The sequence below is a fragment of the Monodelphis domestica genome, chromosome 8 (assembly GCF_027887165.1).
Source record: "Monodelphis domestica isolate mMonDom1 chromosome 8, mMonDom1.pri, whole genome shotgun sequence".
Taxonomy (NCBI): domain Eukaryota; kingdom Metazoa; phylum Chordata; class Mammalia; order Didelphimorphia; family Didelphidae; genus Monodelphis; species Monodelphis domestica.
This window is the reverse complement of record NC_077234.1, coordinates 7,723,342-7,738,641: the sequence shown is the minus strand read 5'-3', so window position 1 is coordinate 7,738,641 and position 15,300 is coordinate 7,723,342. Positions and strand designations below refer to the sequence as shown.

The 15,300-nt window shown below is 40.4% G+C and overlaps 1 protein-coding gene across 5 annotated transcripts in view; it reads left to right on the top strand.

Moving 5' to 3' along the window:
- The window catches only part of TP63 (tumor protein p63), a 237,211-nt gene that overhangs the window by 203,321 nt on the left and 18,590 nt on the right, over nt 1-15,300 (top strand). For 4 of the 5 annotated variants that reach the window (XM_007502469.3, XM_056807507.1, XM_007502471.3 and 1 more), the window contains 2 exons: nt 2,527-2,609; nt 4,933-5,069. In XM_007502469.3, coding sequence (XP_007502531.1) covers nt 2,527-2,609; nt 4,933-5,069 — 220 coding nt within the window. Of the gene's footprint in view, nt 1-2,526; nt 2,610-4,932; nt 5,070-13,137; nt 14,589-15,300 lie in introns of those variants that run through there. The other variant, XM_007502472.3, reaches the window with a different exon arrangement.

Below are 15,300 nucleotides of genomic sequence, written 5' to 3'. Positions count from 1 at the left end.
GAGCCCAAAGGCATCTAGATTACTCAGAAGCCTTTTTGGGTCTTGTAGATGTTCTTCTGGGGAGCACCTAGGTGGTGCTGTGAAGTGAGAGACAGTGATGGGAGGTCCTGAGTTCAAAATAGACCTCACACATTTCCTAGCTGGGTCACCCTGAACAAATTACTTCAACCTCGGTTTCCTAGCCCTCACTACTCTTCTGCCTTGGAACCAGTACACACTATTGAATCTAAGGCAGAAGGTAAGGGTTTAAAATTTAAAAAAGGAAGAGAGGCTGACAGCATTAGATATGGTAACAGTTAGTGGACAACAACCTGAAAAGAACAGCCTAAAAATGATTGTTTAGAGATAAAGTTGTCGTTACAGAATTTGCTATTTCAGCATAGTTAGATGTTTAAATAATTACAGCAAAGTTCAAAATAAACATAAATGTCAGGGAAAGGATAAGAGACAAAGGCATTCCATGAAAAGATGATAAATTGAGAGCTGCAAAGTACCACAAATGCCACTGAGGGCAAACCTCTCCTTTCACAGTTAAAGAAACTGTATGTTAAGAGATAAAAATGACTCATCCAAAGTCACTTAAATATTATCAGGCTGTGAACCCAAGTTCTTTACCTCAAAATTCAATGTTCATTATTTCCCCCTACCACACTAACCCTGACTCTATCTCTAAACAAAACTACTTAAATTAGGTAACAACCCTGAAAAATGAGAAACCATAAAGTAAAGGCAGCAATTCTCACTGTAATGTCAGAGAAAGGATGACATTCTCACTGTAGCCATTCTTTAGAGATGTTGAACTTTCAGGAAAGAGTTGCCACAACATGGAGGCCAGAAGCCCAGAAACTGTCTCAACCAGCATTTGTAGAGTAAAATGGAAAACATCAAACATCAATATGGAACAGATCTATTGACAATTCTATAGTGTCTCCAACAGGGACATATTGTAATGCTTCTTATATCTTATATCAATCTTATATCTTATATCTTAATCTTAATTCTTAATCTTAAATCTTATATCAAAGAGAGGTAAAATAAATATAAGATCTCACTATTTTTATTATTTCATTTTTTTTTCACATGAACACAGAGTGTGCATGTGTGTGGGGGGGGGAGGGGTAAGGGAGCCCTTGAAGGTTCTCTTTTGTGTAAAAAATATACAAACCTTTCACAAATATGAAGAAATACACCATTTTGACTTTGGGAAATCCTGAGTATTGATATCAAACAAGATACAATCTCAGGTGTTTTTCAGTGTAATGGAGTTTGAACCAAAGAATAATTCTTTTTTGTTCTGTTTGTTTTTAATTTTAATGTGGGAAGTAGAGTAATAATGTAATTATAAATGGTTGTTGTTTTTATTTTTTTCCCTTCATACTCAATGAAAACCAAAATGACTTCACTATGTTGGGGTCAATGCATGATGCATCTAACTGTGGTAGACAGACTCATACAAGGCTGGACAGTTCAACTACAAGTTGGGTACAAATAGCTCAGTTTTCATCCCAAATGTTCATATGGGCTACTTGAAGTTGTAAAGACATGTTATAAAAAAAAAAAAAGGATATTGGACATATAAGGTTGCTGACATTATTTCAGTTCTCAACCTTGTGTCTTATTTACTAGTTCCCAAAAAGTGGCATCAAGATTCTCAGTTTAGTGACTAACCAAGATATGGTTTGTGTGAATCCTCAAATAAGAGGCAACAGGGTATAGTGAGAAGAGTTCTTTATTTGGGGTCTGATGATGTAGATTCAAATTTATCAGCACATCTTAGGGTCCTAAGTCATTTTTTCTTCTCTGAGTCTGTTTTCTCATCTCTGAAGGAAACGACTTGGATTAGATAGCATTGAAGGTCACTTCCAGTTTATCATTAATGGTTTTATTGAATTTGTTCACCTCTGTTTGCTTGAGTTTCTTCAATTATAAAATAATAATGTTGGACTAGATAATCTCTAAGTTTCCTTCCAGCTTTAAGTTCCACTTACTGATGACCCACAACAACACTTTGTCTTTACCTTTTTGTGTGTGACAATATCTCAGTATTTGGTCTATTTGTGTAATAAGAAAGGAGGAGAGCTAATGCCCACCTCATTCTGACACTTCAAAAGTATAGAGGAGTAACAAAATGATATATGAACTATTTTCTGCTGATTTAAAATGAAGGGAATGCTCTAAATTTAACCGTGGAAAACCTATTTTCCCATTTTTATTGCATAAGATCTAATTATTATAAAGTTGTCTTGAACATAGAACTTTAAGGTTTTCAAGGTGCTTTTATGTAAACTCTATCCTTGTGTCCTCATGCCAGCAGGGCTATCATTTAAATGACAGGTCACTTCTTAGCATTCCAGGCTTATTTTGTTGTGGCAAATTTTGCACTGGCTTTTTTCACGAATCAATAAAAATATTTGACAAGAGGGGATATCTAGTGTTATGCTGATAATTGTTACTGGTGCCCATCTGTTTAGTGGAAGCATCATTGCCTTAGAGATGTGCTCAGAGTCCCTTTTCCTTTGCCCATAGCTTTCCGACAGAATACCCATGGCATCCAGATGACTTCAATCAAGAAACGTCGCTCCCCAGATGATGAGCTTTTATACTTACCGGTGAGTGGAATGGCAGAAATAGTTCTCTTTTCTCCCAGCATGGGTTCTAAATAGGAATTCTTTAGCAACTTCTGATTCACTGGCCAACTTAAAAAAAAAAAGTATATATTAAGTGATGTCTATGTGTGAAGTACTATGTTAAGAATTAAAGATAAAAAACAAAACAAAACAAAATAGTCCCTGCTTCCAAAGAACTCGCAGGCTAAAAGAGACAACACAAATAAGAGGGTTCACTTCTAAGTTCAATGGGTAGGCACGGTGGTCCTAAGGGCAATAGAGCATTAAAACTGATGGTGGTACATTTTCATTGGAGTCAATTCTATTGAGTGTATATATACATATGCGTGTGTGTGTGTGTGTGTGTGTGTGTGTATATTTTTTTTTTACTTCTGAGGTTGAGTCATACAACCTCATTGGATTGTTAATTCCTTGAAGGGCAAGGACTGCCTTTTGCATCTTTTTTATTTTTTTTTTTAATTCCCAGCACTTAGTAAAGTGTCTGGAATATAGTAGGCACTCAATAAATATTTATGGATCGATTGCTAGCATCAAAACTTTGGTTTTAATGACTGGTCATTTGGACTAATAGGATGAAAGAGGGGAAAAAAGACGTGCAGGTAATCTAAACTAATATAAAGTCAACATTTTCCTAGATGCTAATGGGCTTTGTTTGGGAATATATCATGTGGTTTGGTTCCATTCTTTAATTCTCCTCTCCTCAGATTTATCACCCTTCCTGTGCTTGGTTTAAAGTCATAATTAAAATGGATTTGAAGTTCTATATGATAGTGATAAGACATGGTCTAGAAATGGGCCAGATAACAAAGAGAAGCTAGATCAGAATAAAGATTCAGGCAGAGAATCCATAAAGTAAATAATCCAATTGGTAATAATCGAGAACTAGTAATATGAAGGTTTATCCAGGACTTATTTCTTTTTTAGTATAAATTTAGTACCTAAATCACTAAAAATGGTACCACACAGGGAAAGCTCTTAAGATTCTGACCTTGAGTGAAAAGTATATTGCACAGCTTTGAATGTAGTGTCCACCCTGCCAGGTCAGTGGATTATCCTTTAGAATAGTTAGTGCTCAGTCATTTGAAATCTCCTTGTCAGAGTTGAAGCATGAATGCCATTCTAGAAAACTTGAGACCTAGGGAGAGGTAAGCAGTGGGATTTGATTGGGAACTGCAGTGAGGTTGAGGCCAAAGAAGCCAGACAGGTCTAGGTGTGCCATACTTGGGCTGAACCCTCCCTTAAGTCTCAGCTTTGTAACAATCAGATGTAATAAGCAGATTCATCCCAGAATGAGTTTTTCAAGGTCTCCACAGCAAAATTTTCCCCAGGTCTCACACTTACGGTAGCCAACATGATCAATTACAAATATTGGCCCAGACCATTGAGATATTAAAACATTTAAGGTGGGTGTAGCTCTTGAGGCCAATGCTACTAAAGGAAAAATAATCTCCAAACAAAGTTACTCAAAAGAAATTAGAATTCCATTCATGGAGGTTTAAGATAAAGTCAATCCCATCAGATTAAGTTTTTGGAAGGCATTACATGGGTTGGGTTTTCTATAATAAGTTTATAATCCTAACCATGTTTTGTACAGGTTAAGAGTCTGCAGACCATTTTTGAGCAGCCTTTAATGTGTTCAATTTATGGAGAAGATAGACTAGAATGAATAATTGAACAAAGATCATTTACAAAGAGGGTGAAGCATGGAGGGAAAATTTAAAATCAATCTTAACAAGGTTAAGCCAATGCATTTTGTAAATATAAACACATATATTAAAGCAGATATGGGAACACAAAAAGACAAAGACAATGGGAGAGTAAAAGGTTTCTGGTTGGTGTGAAATGTCAAACACGTGGAGATTGATGAAACACTAGCACAGTTCAGGAGTTTCCCTCTGTTCCCTTGGAGTGCCAACAATTGGTAAAAATTGAGGCTTTCTTATTCTGTTGATTTTTCTTTGATTCTTAAAAACTCAGAAGTCTATTTTTCCCTTGCTAAGAGCTGGAAGTTTGGTTATTTTCAGTGACAGGTAAATATCAAGCACTTGATAGCTGTCATATATCCATTATTTTGAGCCTCACAGCAATCCTCTGAGGAAGCTATTATAGATGCTATTATCCATATTTTACAGAGGAGAAAACTGAGGTTCAGGAAGTTAAGTGACATCCTATAGTCACATGGAAGGCAAGTGTCAGAAATGAAATTCAGAGCCACAGCTTCCTGATTCTAGGCCCAGGACTCTGTTTACCACACAAACATCAGATTCCTCCCTAATTGCCTTCTTCCTCCTATCCTCATGCCCAGGTTCGTGGCCGAGAGACTTATGAAATGTTGCTGAAGATAAAGGAGTCCCTGGAACTCATGCAGTACCTACCCCAGCACACCATTGAGACCTACAGGCAACAGCAGCAACAGCAGCATCAGCACCTACTCCAAAAACAGTGAGTAAAGCCACACACTTTGCTGTCACTTAGAACAAAAACTGAGAGGCAGAGGAGGAAGCCTCTCAAGTCTGTAGCCCCAGATTTCTGGGAACAAGGAGGTATCACAAACCAAAGGGGTGTCCCTGCCAGTATCAGTGCAGAAGAGGTTGGTTTGGGTCCTGATCTCAGTGGTAGCACACCCTGCCCAAATACAATCATACTCTTCTCACTTATTGTGTTAGTAAAGGCAAGGCAAGAATGGGGTTGGAGGGACAGCTGGGTGGCTCAGTGGATTAAGAGTCAGGCCTGGAGAAGGGAAGTCCTAGGTTCAAATCTGACCTCAGATACTTTCCAGCTGTGTGACCCTGGGCAAGTCACTTGACCCCCATTGCCTAGCCCTTACCACTCTTCTGCCTTGGAGCTAATACACAGTATTGACTCCAAGGTGGAAGGTAAAGATTAAAAAAAGAAAGAAAGAATGGGGTTGGAATTGGGGGTGGGGTGTGGACATATTCTTCTGAAAAAGACTTCCCACCCATGTCCCACATCCTGGGATGGGTTTTTGCTTTGGCAGTTATGAATATGAGTGAAGAGAAATTTGGCTGAAGGTCACAGGTATCCATACCCTATCACATAGCTAGGGAGAGTATGGGAGAGCAGGGTGCTCTGGTACATGTAGTCTTGCCCTCTGTAGAAAGGGCTGCAGCTTCCTTCCATCAAAGAGGGAAGAGCACCTGAGTTCTAGTTGAGGGTCATCCTCTAGTACAGCCCACTAATAACTGGAGAAGGTCCTGGATTCTGTTGAGGACAGTTCCTGTCTTAGCAGTAGGTCAGCAGGCTAGGAAACTGAAACAACATGGTTCTGAATTTCACCAAAAGTTGTATTCTCCCTCCACACACTGACAAGAACTGAAAACAGAAGTAATCATGGGGTGCAGGGTGAGGATATGAATGTCTTTTATGTACTAGTTCTTCTTAAGTTGTCTCTTTCTCTAGGATAGATCAATAGTAGAGTTTGGGAGCATGGAAGAACGTCCAAGATACACTGGTCTAGACTCTTCCACCTAAAACAAATGTCACTCAAAGGGAGAAAGTCTCTTGGCCAAATTCATGCCAAAGCCAAGTAATACAAGAGCTAAGACTAGCCTGGAGGTTTGACCAACTGAATGGGAGGAGGTGGTACAAGGATCATTAAGTTCTTAATTATGTGGCAATCAAATATCTGTGGCTCTCAAGTAGAGTGCCCAGTCCAATTGTTCAATTGGAGGATAACCCACAGAGGATCCATCAGTTCCCAGACAGATCAAAGGGCCAGGCAGTTTTAAGCAATCAGTTGAAGGGCAGCTGAGAGTGTCCAGGGGTCTAGAGGAGTTAAGAAGTGAAGGAATGGCAGGTTATTAGGCTCAATTAGTTTTCCATCTCATCTGGAGGGTTGTATGACTGATTATCAACTCATCAAAGCAATAATATCTATCATGTCACTCTCCTGCTTGCCCACTTGGCATGTGGTCTGGGAAGCCTGGGATTTGGGGGAGCAGGGAAGGCAAGGCAAGGAAGATAGGGTATTCTTCTTGATGTCCTGCAGCCTGGATATCTGCAGCACTCAGGCAAGATATCTTTCATTCCTGTGTTAAAGATGGAGAAAGAGAGTCCAGAGAGTAGGAGGGACTCACCCCAAATCCTAAAGATTGGTAGTCACAAAAGAATTGTAATTAGATAAGAACTAAGCCTTTGATTTCATGGATAGTGGGAACTTACAGATGAGAAAACTCTCTTTGGTACCTTCTCTCCAATGAATTGTCTTAGAAAGTATCTAGAGGAGTGGGACATCTAAAGAGTTACTCAGAAAGCAGGTATTAGAGGCAGGTTTGAATTTGGAACGTCATTTTTCTGAGGCCATGATGCTGAGGGGATGAGTGAGAACCAAAACCAGGTCTTCTTTCTCTGGGGCCAGACATTTGATCCATGGTTATAAAAACATGTTGCCCAACTGGAAAGTGTTGGGAGGAGAGCAGTCAGAATGGTGAATATCTCCTAAGATCCGCTAGAGGAACTGGGCATGTTTTGCCAGAGAAAGAAGGCTTAGAGGCACCCACCTCACAGCTTTTGAGTGTTTGAAGGACTATTATGTAGACAATGGAATTATTCAACTTGGCCCCCAACAGGTAGAATCAGTCACCAATGATACCCATTTCAGAGAAGCCAAGTGCATCTTGTCTTCAGAGACACTTCCTAAAGACCAAAAAGCTAGAGTAGAGAGGGACCTCAGAAGCCCTCTGGACCAGCTCTTTTATTTTACAGATGAGGAAACTGGGATCTAGGATTATTTAATGATTTGCTGAAATAATTAATATATCATTAATTAATTGGCCTTTATCCTATTACTAAAAGCCAGGTCTACTAGCTTCCTCTCTAAACTAAATTTGGCTTCCAATGCATAGATGACATTTCCTCATGCAAATGAACCTTTGCCACAGCCACATTTTGCCATCATGTTAGGGAATGTATGCCAGCCAAGCTTTCCTAAATCATTGGTTTGCACTTTGAGATTTTTACCAAAGGTTTTTAGCTTGGGGCTAAGAAGGGAGACACACAGCTAATAATAAGAGCACAGAAAGCAAATTCAGGAACTGAGGCACTGTTTATCTAAGCACTGGGAAGGATATTTACTTACCCTTTCCCTTGATGGTATCAAATGCCCGAATTTGGGAGCCTACACCAGGGCTGAATCCCTTCAGTGAAAGGCAACAAGTGAAAAGTAAATAATTCAGATGGGTTTGTGAAATTCAAACTTAGTTTTGTTTACCTCCAGGCAGAGAATAATAAAGTATTTAGCCTAAGACAATTGAAGGCTTTTCAGGATAACAAATGTAAACAGAAGCAGCCTTTACTGAGTTTCCAAATTGTTCTTCCAGGCAGTGCAATTTAGTTAGATTGGGTAGCCCAACCCGGAGAGGAATGAATATTCATTTGTCTTCCTTATTGATAAAAGGGAACTCTTTTGGGGAGATGCTATCCAGTAATTGAGGATTTTTGTATTCCTCTTACCAAGCCTGGAGCTAGTCACTGTGAAGAAATGGGTGATTGTTAATAAGCTGTTCATATATAATCCACTGAGTTCTCTTATAAGCCGGACAAACCAATGCTGGCCAAATTTAACCGAGGTGGCGGGGAGACAGAATTCATTTTAGTAACCTTAGTCCACAGAGCCCTTGGAAGAGGATGCCTTCCTTACAGTCTGGGGTTCTAGCCTTCCGGGTTTGTGCTTAATGTCTTGGAGCAGACTTGGAGCAGACTTCTTAATAACCTTGACTATCTATTACTGGATTTGAGAAAAAGTATTATACCTCAACAACTCTTTGTTAAATAACTGCTCTTAAATAAGGTTTACTAAGCAGGGTATTGTAAATGCATTGTCCCTGTTTTCTACAAGAGGAAGCTTTGCCTCAGTGAAGATCAGTGACTTGCCCAGAATCTCAGAGCTAGTAATCACGGGAGCAGAGATTAAACTTCAAACATCTCCTGACTCTAAACTAGGAATTCTTTATGCTGCACCATGCTTCATCTTGTTTCCTCTCTTTCCTCCTCCCATCTTCCATCTCTCCCCCTCCCTCAGTTATTCCTCTCTCCATACTTGCCCTCTCCCTCTACTCTACCTCTCTTTCTCCCTTTTCTCCCCCTATTTCTTCCTCCCTTTTCTCTCTTCTCCTTTCTCTCAAGCTTATATTTTTTCCCCTCTCCTTTCTCACTCCAAGTATATGGGAAGACAAAATCCATGAGGGTAGAAGGCATCATTTATTCCAATCACTTCTTTTTACAGCTGGGAATTCAGAGGTCCACAGAGGGCAAACATCTGGTTCAAGCTCACCCAGCTATATCTTGGGGACAAGGGCAATCAAACATAAGTGAATCTTTCATTCTATAAATGATGAGATAAGTAAAACAGTATCTTTAGGAGACTTACTCATCAGAGCTGTCCTACATAATTACTGTGTGGTCTCTGCCAGGTCACAGAGAGCTTCTGGATGCCCTCCTCCCTCCCAAATCCCCCTCTCAGAGAGAGTCAGGCTAAGAGACTTTGAATGTATGACTGCACTGATGTTTGGTTTTCCCTGAGCTCAACACTCTGCCTTGGTTCCCTGGGAGTCCCTTGGTATTTAGAATGTGTGCTCTGGGAGCACAACCCATCCCTAATAGACCTGAAAAAGTGCAAGGTTGGGTTTTCAAAGTTACATTTCAGCTCCAGATGTACCTAAACCCTTAAGGCTGTAACTGAAGTGGCTTTCTGTCTATGTAGGGGTGGTGGCCACAATATCCAAAATAAAATCTCATTGAAGAATCAGTTCTCAGAAGAAAGGTCTCTGGGCAAGGTCTAGGCATTGGTGAGAGAACAAATCCACACTTGAACACCTGGGTAGGACTTCTGGGGCTTGAGGATTCCCTGAAATTACCTTGGTGCCACTTTATCACTCAACCCAAGAAGCCTTCTACAGCTTTTTTGGAGGGCATATGATAATAATCTCACTGGGTTCATCTACTCTCCTCATCCCCCACCCACCCCTTTTCCAAGTACGGAAGAATTTTGAATGGCTTCAAGACATAGAAAAATGGGATTTTCATTATATTAATTAGTTGGAGTAAAATGATAATGATAAAGAAGAGAGCCTTTTGGAGACCCAGAGACAAGAAGGCTAACCTTAGTCCCTTCTAAGCTGTACCACCCTAGTCAAGTCTGATTCTCAGTTAGTCATCTCAGTTTGTCAAATGTGGAAAATGATAGCATTGGGCTCTGGGGTCAGTTATGTGTGTAAGGGAAGCTGTAGACTTTAGAGTCTCTATAAATGTGAAGAGCTACTAATCAGAACATTAAGAAGATGAGTAGGGATAGCTAGGTGGTTCAGTGGTTAGAGAGCCAGGCCTAGAGATGGGAGGTCATGCATTCAAATCTTACCTCAGATATTTCCCAGCTGTGTGACCCTAGACAAGTTTCTGGATACCTGTTGTCTAGCCCTTATTGTTCTTCTGCCTTGGAACCAATACCCACTATTGATCTTAAGACAGAAAGTAAGAGTCTAAAAACAAACAAACAAAAAAGGATGAGGAGGGCTTTCCCAGCCAAGAGGAAAGAAGCATGAAGGTTGAAGGGAGGGCTTCTTTAGTGTGTCCTCTTGCTTGAGGAACAGGATGGAGTGTGCCTGCTGTGCTCTCAGTTGTAGCTAGCCTGCTTGATGTCTGATCACTGGGTTGTTGCAACAAAGCTCCTAGAAAGGGCATTTTCATCAGCACACATTTCATAGAAAAACATTGTTTCCCGGTGAAGGAAAATGAGTGACATCTTTAAACTATATGCATGGGCAACTCAGGCACCTGAGGCTTTGTTGGGTGTGTGTGTGCCCTGAGCTCAGTGACAGAAATCCCTGACTTTACATGTCATAATCTGGTTTGCTTGATGTGGACAAACTAACATTTGCTCCAGGAATTATGTGCATGAGCATTGAAATGGATATTGGAAATGAGATTTTTTTCAGTGTTATCTGCTAAGTCTCCCAGTGTCAGTGTGTACTGTGTGTTGTGGGCTTTCAAGTGTTTGTCTCTGATGTCTAATGCCAATCTCTAGAAAACTTATATTATTAAGGTTTTTGGGGGGGAGGTTTTTTTTCCAGCTGTTCCATTTTCATGTAAATCCCCCAAAGGTGTCATAAATGACTAGAGCAAGGAATATGGAAATCTAAATCTTTGACAGTCATTTGAAAAGAATAAATCAGCTTGGAAAATGACTGTAATAGCCTGCAATTTCCTTAGGAGAAATAATACTGCTTTTGTTCTGGGAGGAAATCAGTTCTGTGCCCCCCTTTTAAGTGAAGTGAAATTAGTCATTATATTAAGGAAGGGAGAGGCAAAGGAGCATATTTTCTCCTAGGTAGTGGTGAAATATTTGCAATGCAATTACATCACTTTGGTTTTCTCCCATTTTCTTTCTGCTTGATCATTTATCCTCTTTTGCAAACTATTTGTTCTTTCTCCCTGTCTGTCTGTCTGTCTGTCTGTTTCTTCCCTCCCCTCCAAAATCTTCATGACCAATGGCTGTTTAGTTGAATGGATTTCATCTTTCTACCAACTTTACACAGAAGGACATGAGGCAAGACTTGGGCAAGACCAATAGGCCTGGGGTGGGTTGCAGCTTTCATTTTTGTAGGGAATATCCACCTAGATGAAGCCTCTGGTACATTGGAATATGAGAGTATTAGACATCATGTTAAGGTCCTTTTTTATCAAATTCTTGGAGATGACAAGGAATCCCATCCAGTAGATGATTTAATTGAATGCTTTCAATGGATAGAATGTTGACTTTTGAGAAAAGAATGTGATCTGTCTGGGTCATAATACCACCTTTGCAAACTCATGTAGGTTAACCTGACTGTGTCTCAAGCAATTCCTCTGGGACCTCTCAAAGTAACAGATGGATAGTCATATGTGTTGGTGGAGGGAATTTCCATTTGAGGAATTCCCCAGGCTGATAAAGTCACAGAACTATGAATTGGGATGGTAAAACCAGGCTCATTCTCTAGTTCTGGAGTTCTACTCCCCTCAGTCTTGCCCTGTGCTTTGTAAGTCTGCCATTTGCAATCTCAGAGAAGATCATAAGACCCTAAATTTAAAGGGGGAAGTACACAGATGTCTTGGGAGATCATCTAGTCCAGTCTTCTCAGGATTAAATTTATTTTGACCCAAAGAAGTCATGTATATTTGCTGAAGATACCAGGCAATGAGAGGCTGGCATGTTCTGTGCAGAACTTCACATTGAGTACTTTATTTTCTAAACCATGTTTTGGATAACTAATTGGATGTGAAGAAGCCTCTTGGCACACCAAAAATCAGGCTCAGTATTACTGATGGTGGGCACTCATGAAATAGGATATATATATATATATATGCATATATATATATATACACATATATACACACATATATAACCTCCTACTTCAGGCAACAGGCAAAAATCAAACTCTGAAATAGCTAAAGGCTATCAGGAAGCACCCATGAAGGGTGACATTAATGGCTCTTGAATCCTTCAGACTACTTCTTGGCAGTGAAAACGCATTGAATTTTCCCTTTTTATTCTCTTAATTCAGTAATTATAAACGCAGTATATGAAAGTGGTACTAAATTCCCCATCATGGTCTTTGGATCAATAAAATGAATTGGCATTTATTTTTCTTAAGATCGAGGACAAGTTTTATTTAACTTAACAAAACCACAGAGGAGGCTTGTATTTGAATCTCTCACAAATCAGGGAAAAGGTCCTCCACTCTCTGGAGCCAATCCAGTGACACCTCCCTCCTGGGTGGCACCACTGGATTTCCTTTGGAATGTCTTGCTCGGAGTGGATGCTGTAGGAATATTAGTTGACATGAATTAAGTTAGCAGCATCCAGCCTTTATCTGAGCTTAGCTGAAGCACTCACCTATCCTCACTTGGAATCTTTAGGAAAGGGAATGGAGACCAGCTGTGGTCTTCAAAATCTCTCCGACTTCCTTAGAAAACGTTAGTCTACTGCTCTGTGCCACACTTGGGGCAGTAAATCAAAGGGTTAATTAGGCAGAAGTTGCTTGTATCTGGATGATCCAGAGAAGGGTCAGCCAACAATGTGAGTAAAGGGATTAATCCCTTTCTGAGGAAGATTTCTCCACCTTCTTCTGGGAACCCAGACTGCTCATTAAGTAGAGCTAAGAATGGTGTGATGACATAGCCCACAACAGATAAGATCCGGATTTCTTCATAGGCTTAGGTACCCGGCTCTTGTCCAGGCTTTCTCAATTATCGTTCCTATAGAAGGTGGAATAATTGGGGCTGATGACATTTTACGTGTTATTAAATCTCCCTCCTTTGCTTCTCTCCCTACACTTGCCAACACATTTTCCCCTGGAGTCCACTGGAGGGGAGAGGGCGGGGGAGATTTCTTCATCTCACCTTCCCAAACAATGGTCATGAAGGTAGGAGGTGCATGGCTTTCTGTTTTCATTTGAATTCAGTTTCCACTGTCCTAAGCCTTCATCTTTTCTTTTCTCTGGTTCCTTCTCTGCAGTCTCCTTTCCGCCTGCTTCAGGAATGAACTCGTGGAGCCCTGCAGAGATGCTCCGAAACAATCCGAAGTCTTCTTTAAACATTCCAACCCCCCCAACCCATCAGTTTACCCATAACAAAACACCACTTCTGCCTTTTGGAGTGTGCTAGTGGTGTGTTCTTGTATGTGTTATTCATTCGTGGGAAGCAGGAATGGAGAAAGCTTTGGCTCTGAGATTCAAAGCTACTAGTGAAAAATGAGTTCCCAAGGGACTCCCAAGGGACATCTACCCCCTAAGACCTTTTCTGCTGAGCCCAGCATCTAGCACACACATGCTCACTGACTGACTTATTGACCTCCTCCAAGCCAGAAAGCTGGCATTGGTTGGTCAGGCACCACGATGTCCATCTGGGATCTTCTCTGTTTTGCATGTTTGGGCTGGGACAGGGTACAATGTTTGGTGGGATTCTTTTCTGTTATTTTCTGTCCTGTAAGTGGCATATACTTGGGTGCTTTTGAGCTGGTCTCAATCTTTTAAAAGCCTTTTTAGAAGACAAAGAAAAATCATGTTTTCCAGATGTTCTCATTGTTTTTGTGTATAAATCTCCAGCCAGTGCCTGAGTGGCTCAGTCTGGCCTGTCTAATGCTGGTCATGGAATACAATGGTAGTATGAGCCAACTAGGATGTTTTGAGTACCACACTGCGGGGCAGAGAGAGGTTACGATGACCGAAAATAGCTTAGCTGTTGGGTCCTGATCGCTATCCCTGAGAAAAGATGGATCATTGATGTCCTTCCTCCTTGCCTGGTTGGGGGTTCCCAGGAGTCATTCTTAAAGGTCTGGGATCCTACCCTAGGTCTTCTTTAGCATACAGTCTTCTTCCATCTGGATTTTGAAAGACCTTCCCGAAATATTGTTTTTAACAGTCCAAATGGGCAAGTGCAGCCTGAGATTTTGTTCAAAAAGAAGGTTGGTCAGTTCCTGGAACCACAATGCTCCTGGTTGGCTGGTCACTTGACTGATGACTATCCCAAGCAGTTTCTCTGACAGAAGGTCTAAAGGAACCTCTAATAGAGAAGGGTATTTGAATTGGGACTAGAGCCTCCTGGCCCTTCCAAAAAGGCCAGACACGTTCAGTATATTTATCAATTATATTTTTCCAGGAAGCTTTGTGTGTTGACAAATTGAAAAACAAGCCCTCCACGGGGATCAGATCCCTTCCTATCCTGGAGTTGGTAGAAAGACTAGCTTTCTTTTTTTAAACTTTAAATGAGCAAGGGTTTAAAGAATCACAACATTTCTTATCCATTTTAAAGATGCTTTAAATGAATAATTCTTGAAGACTTAAAACGTCTCCATTTCTTTTCAATCCCCAGCTAGTTGCTTTGTGTCCAATACAGAGCTGTCTTATGAGGCTGTTGCTATCAGTTGTGTGATTGTTAATTTTCAATAAACTTTTGCATCTTGGTTTATCTCGAGGATTTTCTTTGCGGTCTCTCTTCCTTAAAGGTGCATGTAGACTTTCTCATGCTCTGAGAACTATGCCAGTCCTTGAAGAAGCAGCCTAAGTAGACTCAAGGATCCAGAGCTGGCAAAGGATCTCCGATGCTTTCTGGTTTAACCCCCTCATTCTGGAAATAGCGGAACTGAGACTAAGATAGGCTAAATGATTCACCCAAGGGCACACTTAGGATTGGAAAAGGAAGCCCATGAATTCAAACTCAGATCTTTTTAACTCTAAGTCCTTCACTCTTATCCACCATACTTTTTAGCTTCCTCTCGGTACTGAACCATTCTGCCAAAATAAAATGTACAAATTTACCAGAAATTGAAGCTGAACTCTCCAGTCTAGAGCAGAAACTCTTTAATGACCTACATTATTTTCTCCTCCATTTTGATACCAGACCCTTAATACCTTTTTGTTGTTTTTACTTTTTGTTGTTTTGACTTTTATTCTCTCTCCAAAGACAACTGTCAGGAGATCAACCATCCCATCTACCATTTATTCTAGTCCTCAAAGATGAAGTTCATCCAGGGAGGGTGATTTAAATTCAAGGGCCATTGGGTACTCTCATATTCTCCTCTTATTTATCTTAGGACGATTTTGCTTAAGTGAGGAACTCAGCATTGATTAAAATCCTTGGTACCTAAGAATAAATGAAAATATCTTGGGTTTGCTAGATT